At 38.0% G+C, this 17,921-nt stretch overlaps 1 protein-coding gene across 1 annotated transcript in view; it reads left to right on the top strand.

Annotated features, from left to right (window-relative positions):
- The window catches only part of DIAPH3 (diaphanous related formin 3), a 538,397-nt gene that overhangs the window by 200,687 nt on the left and 319,789 nt on the right, over positions 1-17,921 (top strand). Inside the window, exons 15-17 of the mRNA XM_081214488.1 lie at positions 6,398-6,502; positions 9,579-9,881; positions 10,605-10,719. Coding sequence (XP_081070614.1) covers positions 6,398-6,502; positions 9,579-9,881; positions 10,605-10,719 — 523 coding nt within the window. The remainder of the gene's footprint in view (positions 1-6,397; positions 6,503-9,578; positions 9,882-10,604; positions 10,720-17,921) is intronic.

Genomic DNA, 17,921 nt, shown 5'->3' with positions numbered 1-17,921 from the left:
TCCACTATTTCATATTCCAGGTCACTTCTCCGTTCTTCTACCTCAGTTATTCTGCTATTGATTCCTTCTAGAGAATTTTTAATTTCATTTATTGTGTTGTTCATCATTGTTTGTTTGCTCTTTAGTTCTTCTTGGTCCTTTTAAAACATTTCTTGTATTTTCTCCATTCTATTTCCAAGATTTTGGATTATCTTTACTATCATTACTCTGAATTCTCTTTCAGGTAAACTGCCTATTTCCTCTTCATTTGTATGGTCTGATGGATTTTTACCTTGCTCCTTCATTTGCTGTGTGTTTCTCTGTCTTCTCATTTTGCTTATCTTAGTGTTTGGGGTCTCCTTTTCGCAGGCTGCAGGTTCGTAGTTCCCGTTGTTTTTGGTTTCTGACCCCAGTGGCTAAGGTTGTTTCAGTGGGTTGTGTAGACTTCCTAGTGGAGGGGACTACTGCCTGTTTTCTGGTGGATGTGGCTGGATCTTGTCCTTCTGTTTTGCAGGACTGTGTCTGGTCGTGTGTTTTGGGGTGTCTGTGACCTTATTATGACTTTAGGCAGCCTCTCTGCTAATGGATGGGATTGTGTTCCTGTCTTGCTAGTTGTTTGGCATAGGGTGTCCAGCACTGTAGCTTGCTGGTTGTTGACTGGAGCTGGGTTTTAGCATTAAGATCGAGATCTCCTGGAGAGCTTTCGCTGTTTGATATTACATGGAGACGGGAGTTCTCTGCTGGACCAATGTCCTGAACTTGGCTTTCCCACCTTTGGGACGCAGGCCTGACATCCGGCCGGAGCACTAAGACCCTGTCATCCACACTGCTCAGAAGCAAAGGGAGAAAAATAGAAAGAGAAAAATAAAATAAAATAAAATAAAATAAAAGAATTTAAAAAAATTATTAAAAATAAAAAGTTAAAAAGTAATAGAAAGAAGAAAGAAAGAAGAGAGTAACCAAACCGAAAAACAAATCCACCAATGATAACAAGCGCTAAAAACTATGCTTAAAAAAATAATGGACAGACATAACTCTAGGAGAAATGGTAAAAGCAAAGCTATACAGACAAAATCACACAAAGAGCATACACATACACACTAAGAAAAAAGAGAAAAAGGAGAAAAAATATATATATCTATATATAAAAAAAGAAAAAAAGGGAGGAAGAGAGCAACCAAATCAATAAACAAATCTACCAATGATAATAAACTCTAAATACTAAGCTAAGATAAACATAAAACCAGGAACGAATTAGATGCAGAAAGCAAACCTCAAGTCTACATTTGCTCCCAAAGTTCACCACCTCAATTTTGGGATGATTCGTTGTCCATTCAGGTATTCCACAGATGCAACCTACATCAAGTTGATTGTGAAGATATAATCTTCTGCTCCTGAGGCTGCTGGGAGAAATTTCCCTTTCTTTTCTTTGTTTGCACATCTCCTGGGTTTCAGCTTTGGATTAGCTCCTCCTCTGCGTGTAGATCACCCTCTGGCGTCAGTTCTTCGCTCAGACAGGAAAGGTTAAAGTAGCAGCTGATTCGTGGGCTCTGGCTCACTCAGGCTGGGAGGAGGGAGGGTACGGAATGTGGGGGGAGCCTGTAGCGGCAGAGGGCTGGGGATGTTGCAACAGCCTGAGGCGAGCCGTGTTTTCTCCTGGGGAAGTTGTCCCTGGATCACGGGACCCTGGCAGTGGTGAGCTGCACAGGCTCCTGGGAGGGGAGGTGTGGATAGTGACCTGTGCGTGAACACAGGCTTCTTGTTGGCTGCAGCATCAGCCTTAGCGTTTCATGCTTGTCTCTGGTGTCCGCGCTGATAGTCGTGGCTTGTGCCTGTCTCTGGAGCTCGTTTAGGTGGTGCTCTGAATCCCCTCTCCTCATGCACCCAGAAACAATGTCTTGCCTCTATGCAGGTCCACACTTTTTCCTGGCCTCCCTCCTGGCTCACTGTGGCCCCCTAGCCCCCTTCAGGCTGCATTCACGCAGCCAACCCATCCTCTCCCTTGGATCTGACCTCCGAAGCCGGAGCCTCAGCTCCCAGCCCCTACCTGCCCCGGCGGATGAGCAGACAAGCCTTTCGGGCTGGTGAGTGCTGGTCTGCACTGATCTTCTGTGCGGGAGTCTCTCCACTTTGCCCTCTGCATCCGTGTTGCTGCACTCTCCTCCGTGGCTCCGAAGCTTCCCCCCCGCCACTCCCCATCTCCACCAGTGAAGGGGCTTCCCAGTGTGTGGAAACTTTTCCTCCTTCACAGCTCCCTCCCAGAGGTGCAGGTCCTGTCCCTATTCTTTTGTCTCTGTTTTTTCTTTTGCCCTACCCAGGTACGTGGGGAGTTTCTTGCCTTTGGGAGGTCTGAGGTCTTCTGACAGCGTTCAGTAGGTGTTCTGTAGGAGTTGTTCTACATGTAGATGTATTTCTGATGTATTTGTAGGGAGGAAGGTGATCTCCATGCCTTATTCCTCTGCCATCTTGAAGGTCTCCCCTACATTTGCTTTTATAATCATTTTTAGGTATACAGTATTCATGTATGACTGGTGTTAAACTTTCTTAAGACATTGTTTTAAAATTGTATGCTTTTCGTGTAAATAGAAGAAAGAACTTGTTCAAGGTTAGTTGTCTCCTTTTAGTCAGCAGTTATATGTCTTAGGTATACTCAGAAAATATTTTTTGCTCCATAGAAGATTTCTGTTGCCATACCATTTTGTATGTGTCAGCAAGAATTTTTTTCTGATAGCTTTATAAGGACACATGTAAATATTTTGCTTTAAGCAGGAAGCTATCATGGTTGCTAGACACATTCTTTATTTTAGTGCATAAATTTGAAAAATGAAGACTAGAAATGTCAGAAAGTACATAGAGAATATTGAGTTATCCACCTTCTTGTACATCTGCACTAATACATTTACCCTAGGGAATGAAATTAAGCAGAGCTTCAACCTTAACTGTGTTTCTTGACATTTTTGCGTGTAACTTTTTAAGCATAATACTGCTCTGCTAACTGTTTTGGAGAAGAAGGCTATCATATCAGTTTTTATAAAGTACATCTTTAATGGAGATTCATTTTATCCCCAAGGCTACTGTGATTTGACTATAGATATAAAAATACTAAAGCACACTTTATATTTTGTCTGATCATTTTATAGGGAAAGATGTAGAAATTTATCTCTTTGGTAAGTAATACAGATACTCTCAGTATGGTCAAGTTAATTTAATAAGTTTTCTTTGAGTGTACTAATTATGACTGGTTGTTTTTATAGTTTTATTTTTATTCCTATAAATAATTCTTTTTCCTTTTACATCTTATTGTAAGGCCTATAAGATAGGATAGTGTACATATTGATATTGTGAAAAAGACTTCTTCATTCTTAATCTCCTAAGAATTTAGTTTTTTATTTCTTGCTAAGTAGCAGTAGACATTGGCTGAGCAGTCGTATAAAGGAGAGTAGAGAAAATGACCTCTCAAAGATTTTTGAGGCTGGGAGATTGAGGACCTTTAGTATATGATATTGATGTGGTTATACAACATATAAAGGAAAGTGTGACAGAAACAGGCTCATGACTTCACTCAACAGATATTTATTGAGTTTAATTATAAGTATAAAGCTTTGGAAAGGTGATGAATAAAATAGAAAAGGTTCTTGCTATTAGTGAGCTTCCAGGTTGATGGGTGTTATTGAGGTGTCTGATACTACATTTTGATAATTTTGTATTACAGTGTGATAATTGTTGTGGTAGGAAAACCCTATGTGGTTTGTGTGGCTAGGGAAGACTTACCCAAGGAAGTAAGAGCTAATGTGAGCCCTGATGGATTAGTGTGAGGCAACAAGGTGAGATGGCCGAGGAGGAGGCATATATAAATTTTTTCTTTTTAATAAATTTATTTTTTATTTTTATTTTTGGCTGCATTGGGTCTTTGTTGCTGTGCATGGGCTTCCTCTGGTTGCGGAGAGCGGGGGCTGCTCTTCATTGCAGTGCACAGCCTTCTCATTGCAGTGGCTTCTCGTGTCGCGGAGCACAGGCTCTAGGCCCGAGGGCTTCAGTAGTTGTGGCACGTGAGCTCAGTAGTTGTGGCATGAAAGCTCTATTGTGCAGGCTCAGTAGTTGTGGCACACGGGCTTAGTTGCTCTGTGGCATGTGGTATCTTCCTGGACCAGGGCTTGAACCCATGCCCCTGCATTCGCAGGCGGATTCTTAACCACTGCGTCACCAAGGAAGTCCTGGAGGCATATATAAATTTATTTTGAATTTCCCATAAGTATCTCAAGCTTAATACCTTCAAAACCAAATTCATCATTCTTGCCCATAAATATGTCATTCCCTCAAATTATAATACTTTGTTGCCGGCTTGCAAAGCAACAGAACAATGTCGTGATGTTAGATATATTCCCCTCACTCATTTCCTTTGTTCAGTCAGACACTAATATTTTGGATTGTGTTAATATATATATATATATATATATATATATATATATATTTTTTTTTTTTTTTTTCTTTTCTTTCCGTTACCCTATTTTCTACCTTCATTTAGGAAGGGCTTCAGTTCTTGCTTGGATAACTTCAGCAGCTCTACACTCATTTCTATACCTCTAGTATTATCTTTCAGTCCATTGTCCACACTGCTGCTGATTGGGTTTTCCAAAGTGCAAATTTGATTATGTTGTTTTCTTATGATAAATACTCTATTAGCTCTCTACAGTTTTTAGTTTTTACAAAAAGGAAAAAAGCTTCTTGGTTTATTGTGAAATTCCTTTCCACAGTTTCACTCCTGTCTACCTCCAGCTTCATCCTGTGCAATTTGTTCTCATACCTCCTTTTGTGCCCCTTACAGGGGATGGCTTGTCATTCATGTACACTCTGTGCTAGTCACTCTATTTGAAATGCAAGCTACACTTCTCAGCTAATGACTCAGGTTCTTTAAACCTGAGATCAAGCATCATTCCTCCAGGAATGATGCACATGCCTCCAGTCTTTCTCTCTTTATTGCTGGTAATTTTCATAGATTTTGGGTGGTTAGTTTGCTTTGACTTTGCCACCAGACACTATGCTTACTAAACACCATGATCATACTGTCTTAAACTCTGTACCCCTAGTCCGTGCTACTCTGAGAAACACATAATAGTCATGCTATTAGATATTTATTGAATAAAGGAAAATGATGGTATGGAACCAGATATCAGGGGGTACTTAGATATTAGGTTAATGAGTGTGGCTTTTATAATGAAGCCACTAAAGGTTGAAGAGCAAAGGAGTCATGATATATGCGCTATCTTTTAGATGGAACAGCAGTATTCAAAAATCAAAGGTTGTAGAGAAGAAGATAATATTGGCTTTGAAAATACTGGAATGCTTTCTTAGCCTTGAAAAATGTTCATTAAGTTGGAAATATATTTATAGACTGGTTTACAGTCTGGAATGCAGATGTGAAGCTGAGCTGGTGATAGGGACTTGGAAGCCATTAGCGTATGGAGCCCCTAACCCTAATCCTAACCCTGAGCCCAACCCTAACTCTCTCAAGGCTACATTTGTGAAATATTTGTATTTTCTTAAATGATTATTATTATTTTTTTTATTTTTAAAAGGCAGTCAAATACTTGTTCTTGATTATGAAACAGTACTACTCTATTTAAATTCACCTCTGCTAGTAGAGGTTTTTAGTCATGATGATGGCAAGTTGAAGTTTGAAAACAGGATGGTGACTTTTGATGAGTGGCTGTATCAATTAGAAAACTCATTTGATTCACCAAATTTTATTATTTGCCTTCCTCCCACGAAGTGTTGCACTAAGGACTTTGAAAGACTAATTTATCATTAATTTCCCAAAGATGAATGATAAATAAAATGGACTTTATCCTCTTAAACTGTTGTTGAAGGTTAGAGCCTGCATCAGGTCCTTAAACCTCATGATGTTGTAGTAAGAAAAAAGAAAGTAATTGATGCATTTACAAAGTGGAGTTATTTATTAATAAACAAAATATTAAAGTGGAATTCTTTTAAATCATGTTGATAAACTTCAGACAAGTTTCAGGTATAAGTTTTTGCAGGTAGGGGTCAGGGAATTCAGTACAATGCCTAGCTCTCTATTATTTTACACAAAGTTGCAATGATATTTAGGGACGTATAAGAAAAATGCCAGGGTTCCGGATAACTGTGGGCCCAGTTTGTTCTGCTGAGAGGAGATGGTCACAGATTTCATTTCTGGCTTTGTCTGCTCCTTTGCAAATGAATGATTTTGGTGGGACCTAGAGGGACCTAGAGAAAAGCTGTGGGTGACTTAGCAAAAACCTACCACTCCTTTCATAAAAGTTTATGTTCTACCAACAGATCATTAGAATCAAATTTCTAGATGAAGAATAGTGCTTTTTATTTTCATCTTTCTCTCTTTCTTGTGTGATTTTGTTTCTTTTTCTTTTTTCCATTTCAGTTTGAAAAAGAGTTTACTGACCACCAAGAAACTAAGGCTCAATTGCAGGAAAAAGAGGCAAAGATTAAGGAGCTTCAAGCAGAGTTACAAGCTTTTAAATCACAGGTAAAATACTATCTACCTGGAGTGAATTTGGGTATTGAAAGCTCACCAGGGGAAAAAAGGTCATATCATATGTTTTTAGCATCAAAATGTTGAAACTTTAATTTCCCTTGTATGTTTTCGTATTATTGTTTATATGTATTTCTATTCCACTGTATTTATTTTTTAAATGATTTTGCCCCTTTTTTTCTTCTTGCATTTTTAAGAACGTCTAAACTTTTACTAATCTGCTTCCTTATGTTTCGTTTGGGTTTTGTACCTGATGTCACGTGTTTGCTAGGTAATTAAGCATTAAGGGTAAGAAAGTCTTTTATTCTTAGATTTGTCATTCATCACTGATCTTTATCCCACTACAGAAAATTATTGCTCAAGCTATTTATTTTTTGAAAACCTTCAGCCTATGGGTACCTTGCAGTGAAAGATAACCTTTAGCTGAATGAGAACATTTTCTGATAATTTTTCAATTTCCAAAAGTAAACAGATTTAAAACATGACAAAAAAGAGAGCAAATCTGGATTATGGAGCAGATAATACATACGCTCTCTACACATAAAGCATTTAGGTAGCAAGAAGTACATCATGTGCATGTTTTAAATGGATGAAAATAAGGAAGTAGAATTTTCACAACTAAATTTTTTTCCTGTAGATTTACACATAAGATGATGAGCAATAAGTATAGTTTTGCTGTTTTCCTTTCATCCTAATTTATGGTTATGTTGAAATAGTCTTAGGTATACTATTTCTTATGTTATTTTGAGAGTTTGTTTTGTTTTATACTTTAGTGTATAGTTTTGTTGCAGAGTCTGTCTGAAGATACCCTAAGAGCTATCTGTTAGTGTTCAGTTTTGGAAAAAAAAAAAAATTAGAATCTATCTACAAGAAAATTCTCAATGATCATCTTTCTTTAGTGCTGCAAGAGAAGGTACCACAATTTATTGAAAGTTTTCATCTTTCTTATGTGGCTCCTTGTCTCTCATATTAAAGAAACATTTGTGTTTTTTAATTTCAGATTGAGTTATAGACAATGGCTGAAATATTCATGAAAAGTTTTTCCTGGTCTGGGCTAGTATAAATTTAGACTTTCCTTTCTCTTTAATTTTTCCCAGTTGAAGCATTACTCGTAAATCTACTCTAGAAAATTTCAGTTTATAGAAAACATATTCACCATCTTTGGATATGTTATTGCTGCATGTGCTTTTATATAAAATGGGAATATATTTACATTTTGAAGCAGATTAAATCAAGGAATCTCCTGTGTTGTTTTAAATTGTGTACAGTGATGACCTTTGTTTATGTCTATTAGAAGAAAGCCTGTAATTAGAGACTTGACACTGACCACAATATTCATTTTTGAATAACAACTGACAAATCCTTTGGATAAGTTTGTATTTCTCGTGAAATCTATGCATTTGTCTTAATATACTTCTCTTTGATCAAAGCTATGCTGATTATAAAGGTTATGAATAAAATATGTTGTATTATCTGTGACTTCATTCCTTCCGTCACTTAACAGCCAAGTACTGTTAGGTGCTGGGAATAGAATGGGGGGCGGGGGGCAAGGTGGTCGCAGTGTCTGGCCCCATCAGTGATAAGTCTGTCACACCCATCAAAATCTAGGGCAGAAATTCAACCATACCTTTGTTTTAAGACATTAATTGTTAACCATAAATGTATACTGAGTGTGAGTATAATGTACATACATCCTTAACATTGAGAGGGCTGTGCTATTCATGATCACAGCAACCCAGCATAACACTAAAGTGATTCTTCTTTATTCTTAATGTTTTTGATAAGGCATGTTTTTTGACTGTGGTCTCAACTTCTCTTAAATACTTTTTCTTTGTGCTGACCTTGGATATTGATTTCAAGCCTTTATACATGATCTGTTTTCAATAATTGTGCCTTAAAACTTTTTTTTTTTTTTTTTTTTGCGGTATGTGGGCCTCTCCCGTTGCGGAGCACAGGCTCCGGGCGCGCAGGCTCAGCGGCCTTGGCTCACGGGCCCAGCCGCTCCGCGGCATGTGGAATCTTCCCGGACCGGGGCACGAACCCATGTCCGCTGCATCAGCAGGCGGACTCCCAACCACTGCGCCACCAGGGAAGCCTGCCATAAAACTTTTAAATGATTTATTAATACTCCTATAGCTATATGACTCAGAGTTGAAGTTAGTAATTTCAGGAAATAACCATATCACAAAAAATTATTTATCAACCCAGATCACCTTTATGATAGTAAAAATGCATCTATTGTTATTATGCCATGGAAACATAAGGACAGAGGTGCCTAGTGGTCACAGGGACCAGATTGTGACATGCTCTTGAAGGTCCTACTAAGAATCTTAGATTTTTTTTCTCAAGGGCAAAGGCATGATGTGGCAATATTATTTACCTCTCTTTTTCTGGATCTTATTTTTTTTTACTTACCACTTAAATGCTGGTGCCCTGTAGAATTCTGTATATAAACCTTTCCTCATGCTACAGACTCTGGGTGAACATATCTACACCCATGGCTTCTTCAGCTGTCCTGTAGAGACTGCTGACTTTCAGATCTTTTAGGCCCATGTTGCCATTTGCCTCCTGGACATCTCCACCTGGTTGGCCATAACTACCGCAAAACGGGGAGTAATATTTCTGACAATTACATTTTTATGAAAACAAAAGCTATAATATTCTTAAATTGGGAAAAAAATCTTTGAAATTTTGTTTTTAGGTTAAACCACATGATGATGCTGAAATTCAGTTGTTTTTGGTTTAAAATAATACCTTATTTTTATTTTATTTTATTTTTGTTTTTTGCGGTACGTGGGCCTCTCACTGTTGTGGCCTCTCCCGTTGCGGAGCACAGGCTCCAGACGCGCAGGCTCAACGGCCATGGCTCATGAGCCCAGCTGCTCCGCGGCATGTGGGATCTTCCCAGACCAGGGCACGAACCCATTTCTCCTGTATTGGCAGACAGACTCTCAACCACTGCGCCACCAGGGAAGCCCAAAAAAGAATACCTTATTTTTGAGAAAAGTGTACTTTAACATGTTTTGTAGAGAGTTCTTTGTCATATTTCTTCTTTTTCTTTCCCCTATAGTTTGGTGCCTTGCCACCTGGTACCTATTTGCCTTCTTCAAAAGAAAATGGAACTGGCCATGCAGCACTTCCTCCAACGCCTCCACTGTCCTCTTGTGGAGGCTTGCCCCCTCCACCCCCACCTGCACCCCCTCCCCTTCCAGGAATGCCCATGCCATTTGGTGGTGGTCCTGTGCCTCCACCACCTCCCCTGGGATTTCTCAGTGGACGAAACTCTCCCCTACCACCAACCCTGCCTTTTGGGTTAAAACCAAAGAAAGAATTTAAACCGGAGACCAGCATGAGAAGATTGAATTGGTTAAAGGTAAAACAGAAATAAATAGAGAAATAATACTGTTACCTATATTAAAACTTAAATATAATTATATATAATTTCCAATGGGTGCCCTGTTCAAAATGACATTAAATAAACAGGCATTATTTTAAATAAAAATGTTGAGTCAAAGCCCTTTGCTATTGACTAAAGCTCTCTGGTTTATAAATTGGGTAGGAATTGATGTTAGTTGTTACAATGGGATTTGATTGTAATTAAATTGGCAATTCAACATTATTGTGGTTATACTCTGTATTTTGAAGTGTTTTTTAAAAGTACAAAAAAATCATTATTCTTAGGAATTTTTATGTTGATAGCTATTGGGAAAAGTATTACTACTTGTCAGAAGTGGATAGTTTGTCGAGACATAGGAATTCTGAATCCTGCAGAATGATGGTTTCATGGTCACATAAATTGAGCATTGCTAAAGACTAGGAGAAGTATAATTGAGAAGAAACAAACTTCATTTCATTCAACTTCAAATCCCCAACTATTTGAGAGCGGAACCTTTTTTTTTTTTTTCCCCTAATAACACATTAACTTCCTGCAGATCTTGTATTTCACTGAACATACTTTGGGAAAAAAATCTTACGGAGATTACTTCATAAACATCTGCTGGCAGCTCTGGGGCACTGGGTGTATACATGGTGATTGGGTGTGGGGGACAGATGAAACACTCAACTGTTTGTGAATCTGTCTTCTCTCTGGCTGCAGATCAGACCTCAGGAAATGACTGAAGACTGTTTCTGGGTAAAAGCAAATGAAAATAAGTATGAAAATGTGGATTTGCTTTGTAAACTTGAGAATACGTTTTGTTGCCAACCAAAAGGTAAGTTTAATATCTTGGTTATTTGTTACTCTTAGTATTTTAATATTGTAACTTTTTATATGCTTACCTTTAGAAAGTATCATTTGTGTCATATAAATGGTATTATTTATGTTACTAATGGATAAATGAATAATCCAGTGAATAATCTGAAGTTAATTTTTTATATAGAGTATCAACTGAACAATTTTTAAAATACAAATGATTTAATACAAAACTTAAAAAATTTTCTTTATAATACCTTCTTTGAAGATATTCTAAATTAGACTTTCGTAAAGGAGGGTATTTTCAGAGAAAATTTTGTTGCGAAAATTCCCTGTAGTCAATGAGAAATAGAAAAATGAAAACAAAATGTAAGTCTTCCTCTAGTTAGAATTTTCCCACCCTTTAATGTTACAGTGACTATCACATAATTAATTAGTATGACTCACATGGGATAGAAATATCAAATTTATAGAACATCTTGAAAATTAGTTTGAAATAGTGTCTGTGAGTAGATTATAACATCTTTTCATTAAATGCAATGGAACTCATTTTCAAAAGCCATCACAGATAGCTTTTACCTGTGCAGTGTGATTTTTCTCTTTTTAACAATTATATTTAGGAATTACTCTTGTCTGAAATTTGATTTTGTCTCATCCAGTGTCATGGGCCTACCACTTATATTTCAGGGCTGATATGCACATATACTGTTCAGTTCATTTTTAAGTAACACATTTTAGGTTTGTAGTACAAGGCACTTAGGTCAGTCATTATCTTTTTTTGTTTGTTTTAATTATTTTTTAAAATTATTATTAATAGTTTTTAAATTTTTGGCTGCGTTGGGTCTTCGTTGCTGTGCGTGGGCTTTTCTCCATCTGGATGGAGATGGGAAGGCTTGGTGTAGACAGAAGAATTGATTTCTTAAAGTGCCCACTGTGTACTAGGCACCATGCTAGATGCTTTATATACGTGATTTAACTTGGTCATCACAGCAACCATGGGATGTTGGCAGATGGCAAAAAAATCATTTGCTTTCCTTTGAAATGCTTTCTAAAATATAAATTAAAAACTCTTTTTAAAAAATAATTGTAAGTTAGAAACTCTAAAAGGTAATTGTAAATTAGATTTCTAGAATTTGTGTTAAATCCAAAGCCTTTATCAGATATTTTGGAACACCATTGGTCTTGACGAAAATAGTAAAAATGATATATTTTGATCTTTCAAAACCAGGGGCATTTTCTTAGCAAGCTTACCATAGGAAAACTTGTGAAGTAAGCAGATCTTAATTTTATCTTTTGATTATGGAGAATCAAAATTTTCTTTGAATAAGATTAGTGCACTCTTTAGGCAATCAGGGAAAATATATGGCAGTTAAAATGTGTATTTACATGTAAAACACTTCAGAATTTCAGATTTCATAATCTGGAATTGATTAGTTTTCCCTCTGCTTTTCTAGTAGGTAGAAAGGGTGGTACCTAAAAGCTATTTAAGTAATTCTGCGATCCAGCTTCTCTATTTTTTTTCCCTCTTTACTCTGATTACTTTCTTAATTAATGAGGCTCAAAAGGGAAACTTGTTAGCATGTCTTTAATTTAGCTGTAGTGTTAGCCCTAAATGAAATAATTGGACCTTTAAAAAATTCTTGTCATCTAACTTTCGTCTTACGATTTAAGGTTGGAAAAAATCAACATATTTGCTCAATCTAATACTAGTTGTAAAGGTTAAGGTGAGGAAATAATGATCCTTTTCTGAATATTCCATATATCAGTGCCTCTCTGGCTTGGTGCATGCATCCACACTGCCCTGAATCTCTCTTTGGTTTGACTTAGAGGCTGGCAGAGGCTATGACTTCTTTTCTCTCAGCTCAAATGCTGCTTCCTCTTTTCTGGGACAGTAGATGATATTTCCATGATCAACAGAAAGATGGGGAAGCCCAGGGTTGTAACGCGGGGCAGTGCCAACATTTCACAATGCCAACAGATGGTGAGCTGAGAAGGTGACTATTTTTTGGTTTGGATTTTAAAGAATAATTCCTAGAAAGCATTATTTGAGGAGCCTTAAGTGTTCTTTTTGGCATTATTAGTATTTCATTAGAAAAGGCTATTCATTGCTGCTTTCAGAAAGACAGGACTTCAGTAGATATTTTATAGGAAAGGTCAGAAAGGAAGGCAAGAGCAAGGTGCTTAGAAAACTTGGACAAGACAGAGGGCTGGTGGATAGATTGCTCTTTGTCTCTTTATTCATGGCCTGGCTGCTAATGTTTGCCTGTTTCACGTGACACCAAATGTTACTTTGAATCAATTTTGTCATTTCTGCAGAATTCATAATTAAACCTATTATTCATTGTTGAGTTCCAGGTAGAATTATAGTTGCTCTCCACTGTCTAGCAGGCAGGGGGAGATAGAGGCACGGGCTGCTAGTTGATTGTCATCATTGGCTTGCATCACAACTTGGCTGGGAAGGGCAAAGAATTCAGATTACTGAAGAGTTGTGGATTTTTAGAGAAAATATTTTTTTGTAATTTTTTTTTTTTTTTTTTTTTTTGCGGTATGCGGGCCTCTCACTGCTGGGGCCTCTCCCGTTGCGGAGCACAGGCTCCGGATGCACAGGCTCAGCGGCCATGGCTCACGGGCCCAGCCGCTCCGCGGCATATGGGATCCTCCCAGACCGGGGCACGAACCCGTATCCCCTGCATCGGCAGGCGGACTCTCAACCACTGCACCACCAGGGAGGCCCTGTAATTTTTTTTTTATTGAAGTACCTGTTTGGACTAAGAACCAGGGCTCTTTCTCTGACATAGTTGAATGTTCCATTCCAGGTATTTTAAATGGTAGATGCCAATATTTGTGCTTCCTAAGCATTTGAAATTGGCAGAAAGGAAAAAGAAAGAAAGGAACTGAATCCAATAATCTAAAAGAACCTTGGGATTTTCTCTCATGTTCTTTATTTTTTGTCACTAAGTATGGTTATTTATTTTACACTGCTTTAGGTTTATGAGACATTTAGGTTAAGATTGTTGGGTTTCAGAGGTCTCATACCCTGGGAGTTGGAAAAGGAAGAGAAACTAATAATCCCTATTGAGTATCTGTAGTATACCAGCCCTGAGCTGGGTCTTCTTCATGTGACTTTGTTTAATCTTTACCACATCTCTGCTGAGGTTTTTCTCTTGGTCTACAATTGCAAAACAGTTCTAACTCTCCACAATAGCACCCTGCCCCACTGACTCATAGATAGAGCAAGATGTTCTTGGTAAGCGAGTTGGACATTTCCTCTTAACTCATGTTGCCCTCTATTATATTTCTTCTTTTTTTTCCAGTTAGATTTTACTTACTTTGCTTTCTAAACTAATCCCCTCCCTGTGACTTTTATAGCATTGCTTCAATGGAGCGTGCCTTGTGTCATATCTTAAGGAGTACGGAAACCCCCCTCTAAGCCATTTCCTATGAAATCAACATGTTTTTTTCTGATTCAGTAGTATCATTTTCTTTTTTATACTTTATTTCCCTGTTAAGTATCTCACTTTGTTTTCCTTGCTTCTCTCCATCCTAAACTTTTGAGATACATCTTAGCTTTCCATAGTTTAGATTCTTTTGAAAATAACATGTAGGCATTTTTCCTGATCATCTTTTTCTTGTATTTTTCTCATCTGCCTCTTTAATTTCTTCTGCTTTTTCTCTTTATCCTATTTCGCTACCATTGTTCAAGTCGACAGGTATTTACAGGGGACACGTTGAATGTGAGGCCTTGTGTTTAGCACTGGGGACGCTGTGGTGAGGGGCCCTGTATTCATGTTACTCTGTGGCCTTGGTGAAGCACAGTCAAGTTCGCAGGTGAAGTCTAAGAACAAGGAGTGGGACAACCAGTACTGATCTTGATTGTAGAAAAGACTGCCATGTTTTACTGTCTCTGGCTTCTGTTAAGACTTAACAAGGTTATAAAAGAACATTGTTTGTATATCTCTCAGAAATTTAATCACAATGTTCATATGCTATATTGAACATTTGGTCATCAAATAATGCTAATGACCTGCATATTTTTTACCAGAGTGGAAGCATCTGTTGGTTAATTTTTACAGGCTGTTGGAAAATGGATTAACGTATACTAACGAGTTATTGGTGTTGGATTTATCGACTAAAATTAATATTAATTACTTTCATTATTCACAAACTGTTAACTTAATAGGGATTAAAGGACTTTCTGAAAGTATATGACTAGTCTATTTCTCACAGACTGATTTATTATGAAAATGTGATTCCACAATTGTTAGCTTTCTGAAGTAATCAAATTTTATAACAGGTGCATCGTATTTGCCAGATAGGGCCAATAAACTGGTTTATAAATAATTTCTCAACTGAACAGTTATGGCATATGGACACAGTTAATGGATTATGTACTTAAAAACAAATCAAGCTTAGATTTCTGACATCATAGTTCAGTGGACAAAGTATTGGGGTAGGGAGTGATAAACCATGGAGTATCCCAGTGACTTGGCTGTGTTCAGTTTGTTGCTTTGTATCTGAAGCACAATTTATTCATCTGTATGAACCAAAGTGTATAAAAAATCCTGAACTACCTCAGAAGCCTACATTAAGGTGAACAATATAATTTATAACAGAAATATGGTTCTTGGGAGCATGTTAATATAGAGATAATGCCAAAATGAATAACATATCTTCAACATCTTAAAGGTTTCTGAAAAGAGGTTTGACAAACACTAGTTTGGGAAGATTGGGGAGGAAGTCAGTGGCGAATTAAATATTTCTCTAGGGATTTATTTTGGTTCTTGTCAGTGGCTGAATCTGGAAAGAACTTAAGGACATTATGAGATAGGTCAGGAATGTCTTGCTTGTTTCACCATTAGAGAGTATCTCATTGATACCAATTATATTCTCTGTTGGGTTGCAAAAGAAACAGAAATTTATTCTGAAAGCTTTAGAGAAATAAAACCTAAAGAGAGCATAAAGAAAGGGGTTATTTAGGTTGGAGCCACAGGCAACTTTCAAGTCCACAAAATGCTTCAGTTACACACTTAGTTACCCAGCATATCTTTGGCATGGTGTGATAGAAGGTTTAAAGGTCCCTGTAAATAGACATGTTTCTTATATATTGTACTGATGCTATAAACAGAAAAGGAGGAGGCTTGGACTTGTGTGTATTGTATTGGGGGGGGTATACCCATAAACATGGCTTTCTTTTTCTTTCCTTTTTTCTATTCTCTTTTTTTCTTCTTCCACTGGAGAAGAGAATGGTATTAGGGCACTGGATTCAACTAGTGTCACTTGACTAGTGGTAGATTGGGGGATGCTGTCTCCCTTCTGTATTACAAGTAGCTCATCATGGTATTTTAATTCTGGTAGCAGTTTTCAGTGGTGTGCCTGTAGCTGTCAAACCTTAACAAAATTGTAAAGTCATTACATTCCATTGTCATCGCTTAGGATTTTGTCTCTTAGGATTTCTCTTCCATTTCCTGCATTTCCTTCTTCTGTCTTCTTCCCCATTTACCCTGGCATCTCTTGTTGCCCTCTGATTGCTCAAAGTGCATTTTTCGATTGCCTTGTCTGCAGTATGTTCTATCACTAGGACTCCCACTCATAGTTAGTGCACACCATTGTTCTCCTGAAAATATAAATGAGGCTCCTCCTTCTGAATGTGCTACTTTAATCTTAAAATAATATTTTGTAAATCTGGCCACTCATTTCCTCTCTTCTCTACTCTGTCTGACCCCCATGCCCTCCTCCACACACACCACTTGCCAGGCTTGGAAGAGAGAATCACATGGAGTTAGCACTGTACCTGGATCCATCCCTGGAGCACAAGGAGGGAGTGGGATCGTGCTGGTAGGAGAGTCATAAGGAGATAAGCCCTCCTTGCTGGATTCCATGCTATAGGAATTCGATATAAAATAAACAGTGTAGTAAATTCTTTTGTAACAGAAAAAAAAACTTTCTGTGTAAATAACTTTATTGTAATTTTATAACTTTGAATTTCATAAGTTAGGTTTGGAGGTGATTATATACTCATGTGTTTAGGTAAGCTGAGTGTTGTTGTTGTTGTTGTTTTTTTGGTTCCTCAAGGTTAGGTCATTTGGGCATATGCTCTGATACCTTGAACATGTTCTGTGTTTACCACAAGCTTTCATGGCTGTCATGGCATCCGAGGAGAATGCCAGTTTAGAGACCTTTGCTTATCACAGCTCTGACTTGTCTAAGTAGGTGTCTGTGCCTTAAAAGAATGGATATTTCAAAGTCAGACACACACTACACCAGGAGTTCTTAACTTGAGGCCTATGAACTTGGATAAGAAAAAAAAAATTAGCATCATCACTTTCATTAACCTCTAACTGAAATTTAGTTTTTCCTTCAATGATAAATATAGGCAACAAACCCAGCAGTACCTATGTCGTTTCTACCTGTAAGGTTCATACATACTTTCATATCACATGAGAATTGCTTCAGGTACATTGAAATATCATTGAAACTCATCACTACTTCAAAATTAGAGTAGTTATTAGACCTGCAGCTAGACCTTGTTACTTAAGACATTAATAAAGAAGCATATTTTGTCTGTTGGGTCCTCCAGGAAGCAGATGCTGAGATGTTGAAGTGCAGGAGGGATTTTTTTAAGGGGCAAGGGATGGGTAATGCATGTGAAAGGTAAAAGGTGGTTGTGAGCAGGACTAGGCTGGAAGAACCTGGGACTATGATGCAAATCTGAGAAATTCTCAACCAGCGCAGCTGGGAGGGAGTGCTGGAGCCCAGAATGCCCGTCAGAGGAGTCCCAGGTTGGGCCGTGATGGCCAGGCCTGGTTACTTCTGCCGTGCTCTGTCCTTGGCTGGGGCGCCAAAACTGAGGAGGGTCCTGAGGGTGCTCATGGCTTGGAGCCTGTCAGCTAAGTGTGCTCCTTTGTAACTGAGTGGAAAGTTCTTTCCTAAAGGGAGATCTGAGCAGTCCATCTCCATGGTTGCCAGACATGTTTGTTACCAGTCCATAAACAGTAGATTTTAATAACTGTCTTCGAGAACAATTTGCTTCCTTTCAAATCTTATGTATTTAAATTATACATTTAAAAATTATTCTGAGAAGGGGTCCACTTCTCTGATTGCCGATGGGGCTCCATGGCAAAAAAAGTTAAGGACCCTGCTGCAGCGTGTAGATGTGGGAGTGAGGTGGAGGTCAGGGGCCTCGCCTCAACTGCTGCCTATTCACAGGAATGTGGTTTTGGG

Source organism: Mesoplodon bidens (genome assembly GCF_964165515.1).
Source record: "Mesoplodon bidens genome assembly, chromosome: 17".
In the NCBI taxonomy this organism is placed as follows: domain Eukaryota; kingdom Metazoa; phylum Chordata; class Mammalia; order Artiodactyla; family Ziphiidae; genus Mesoplodon; species Mesoplodon bidens.
Note: the sequence above shows the minus strand (reverse complement) of the source record. Positions and strands in the feature narration are given on the sequence as shown.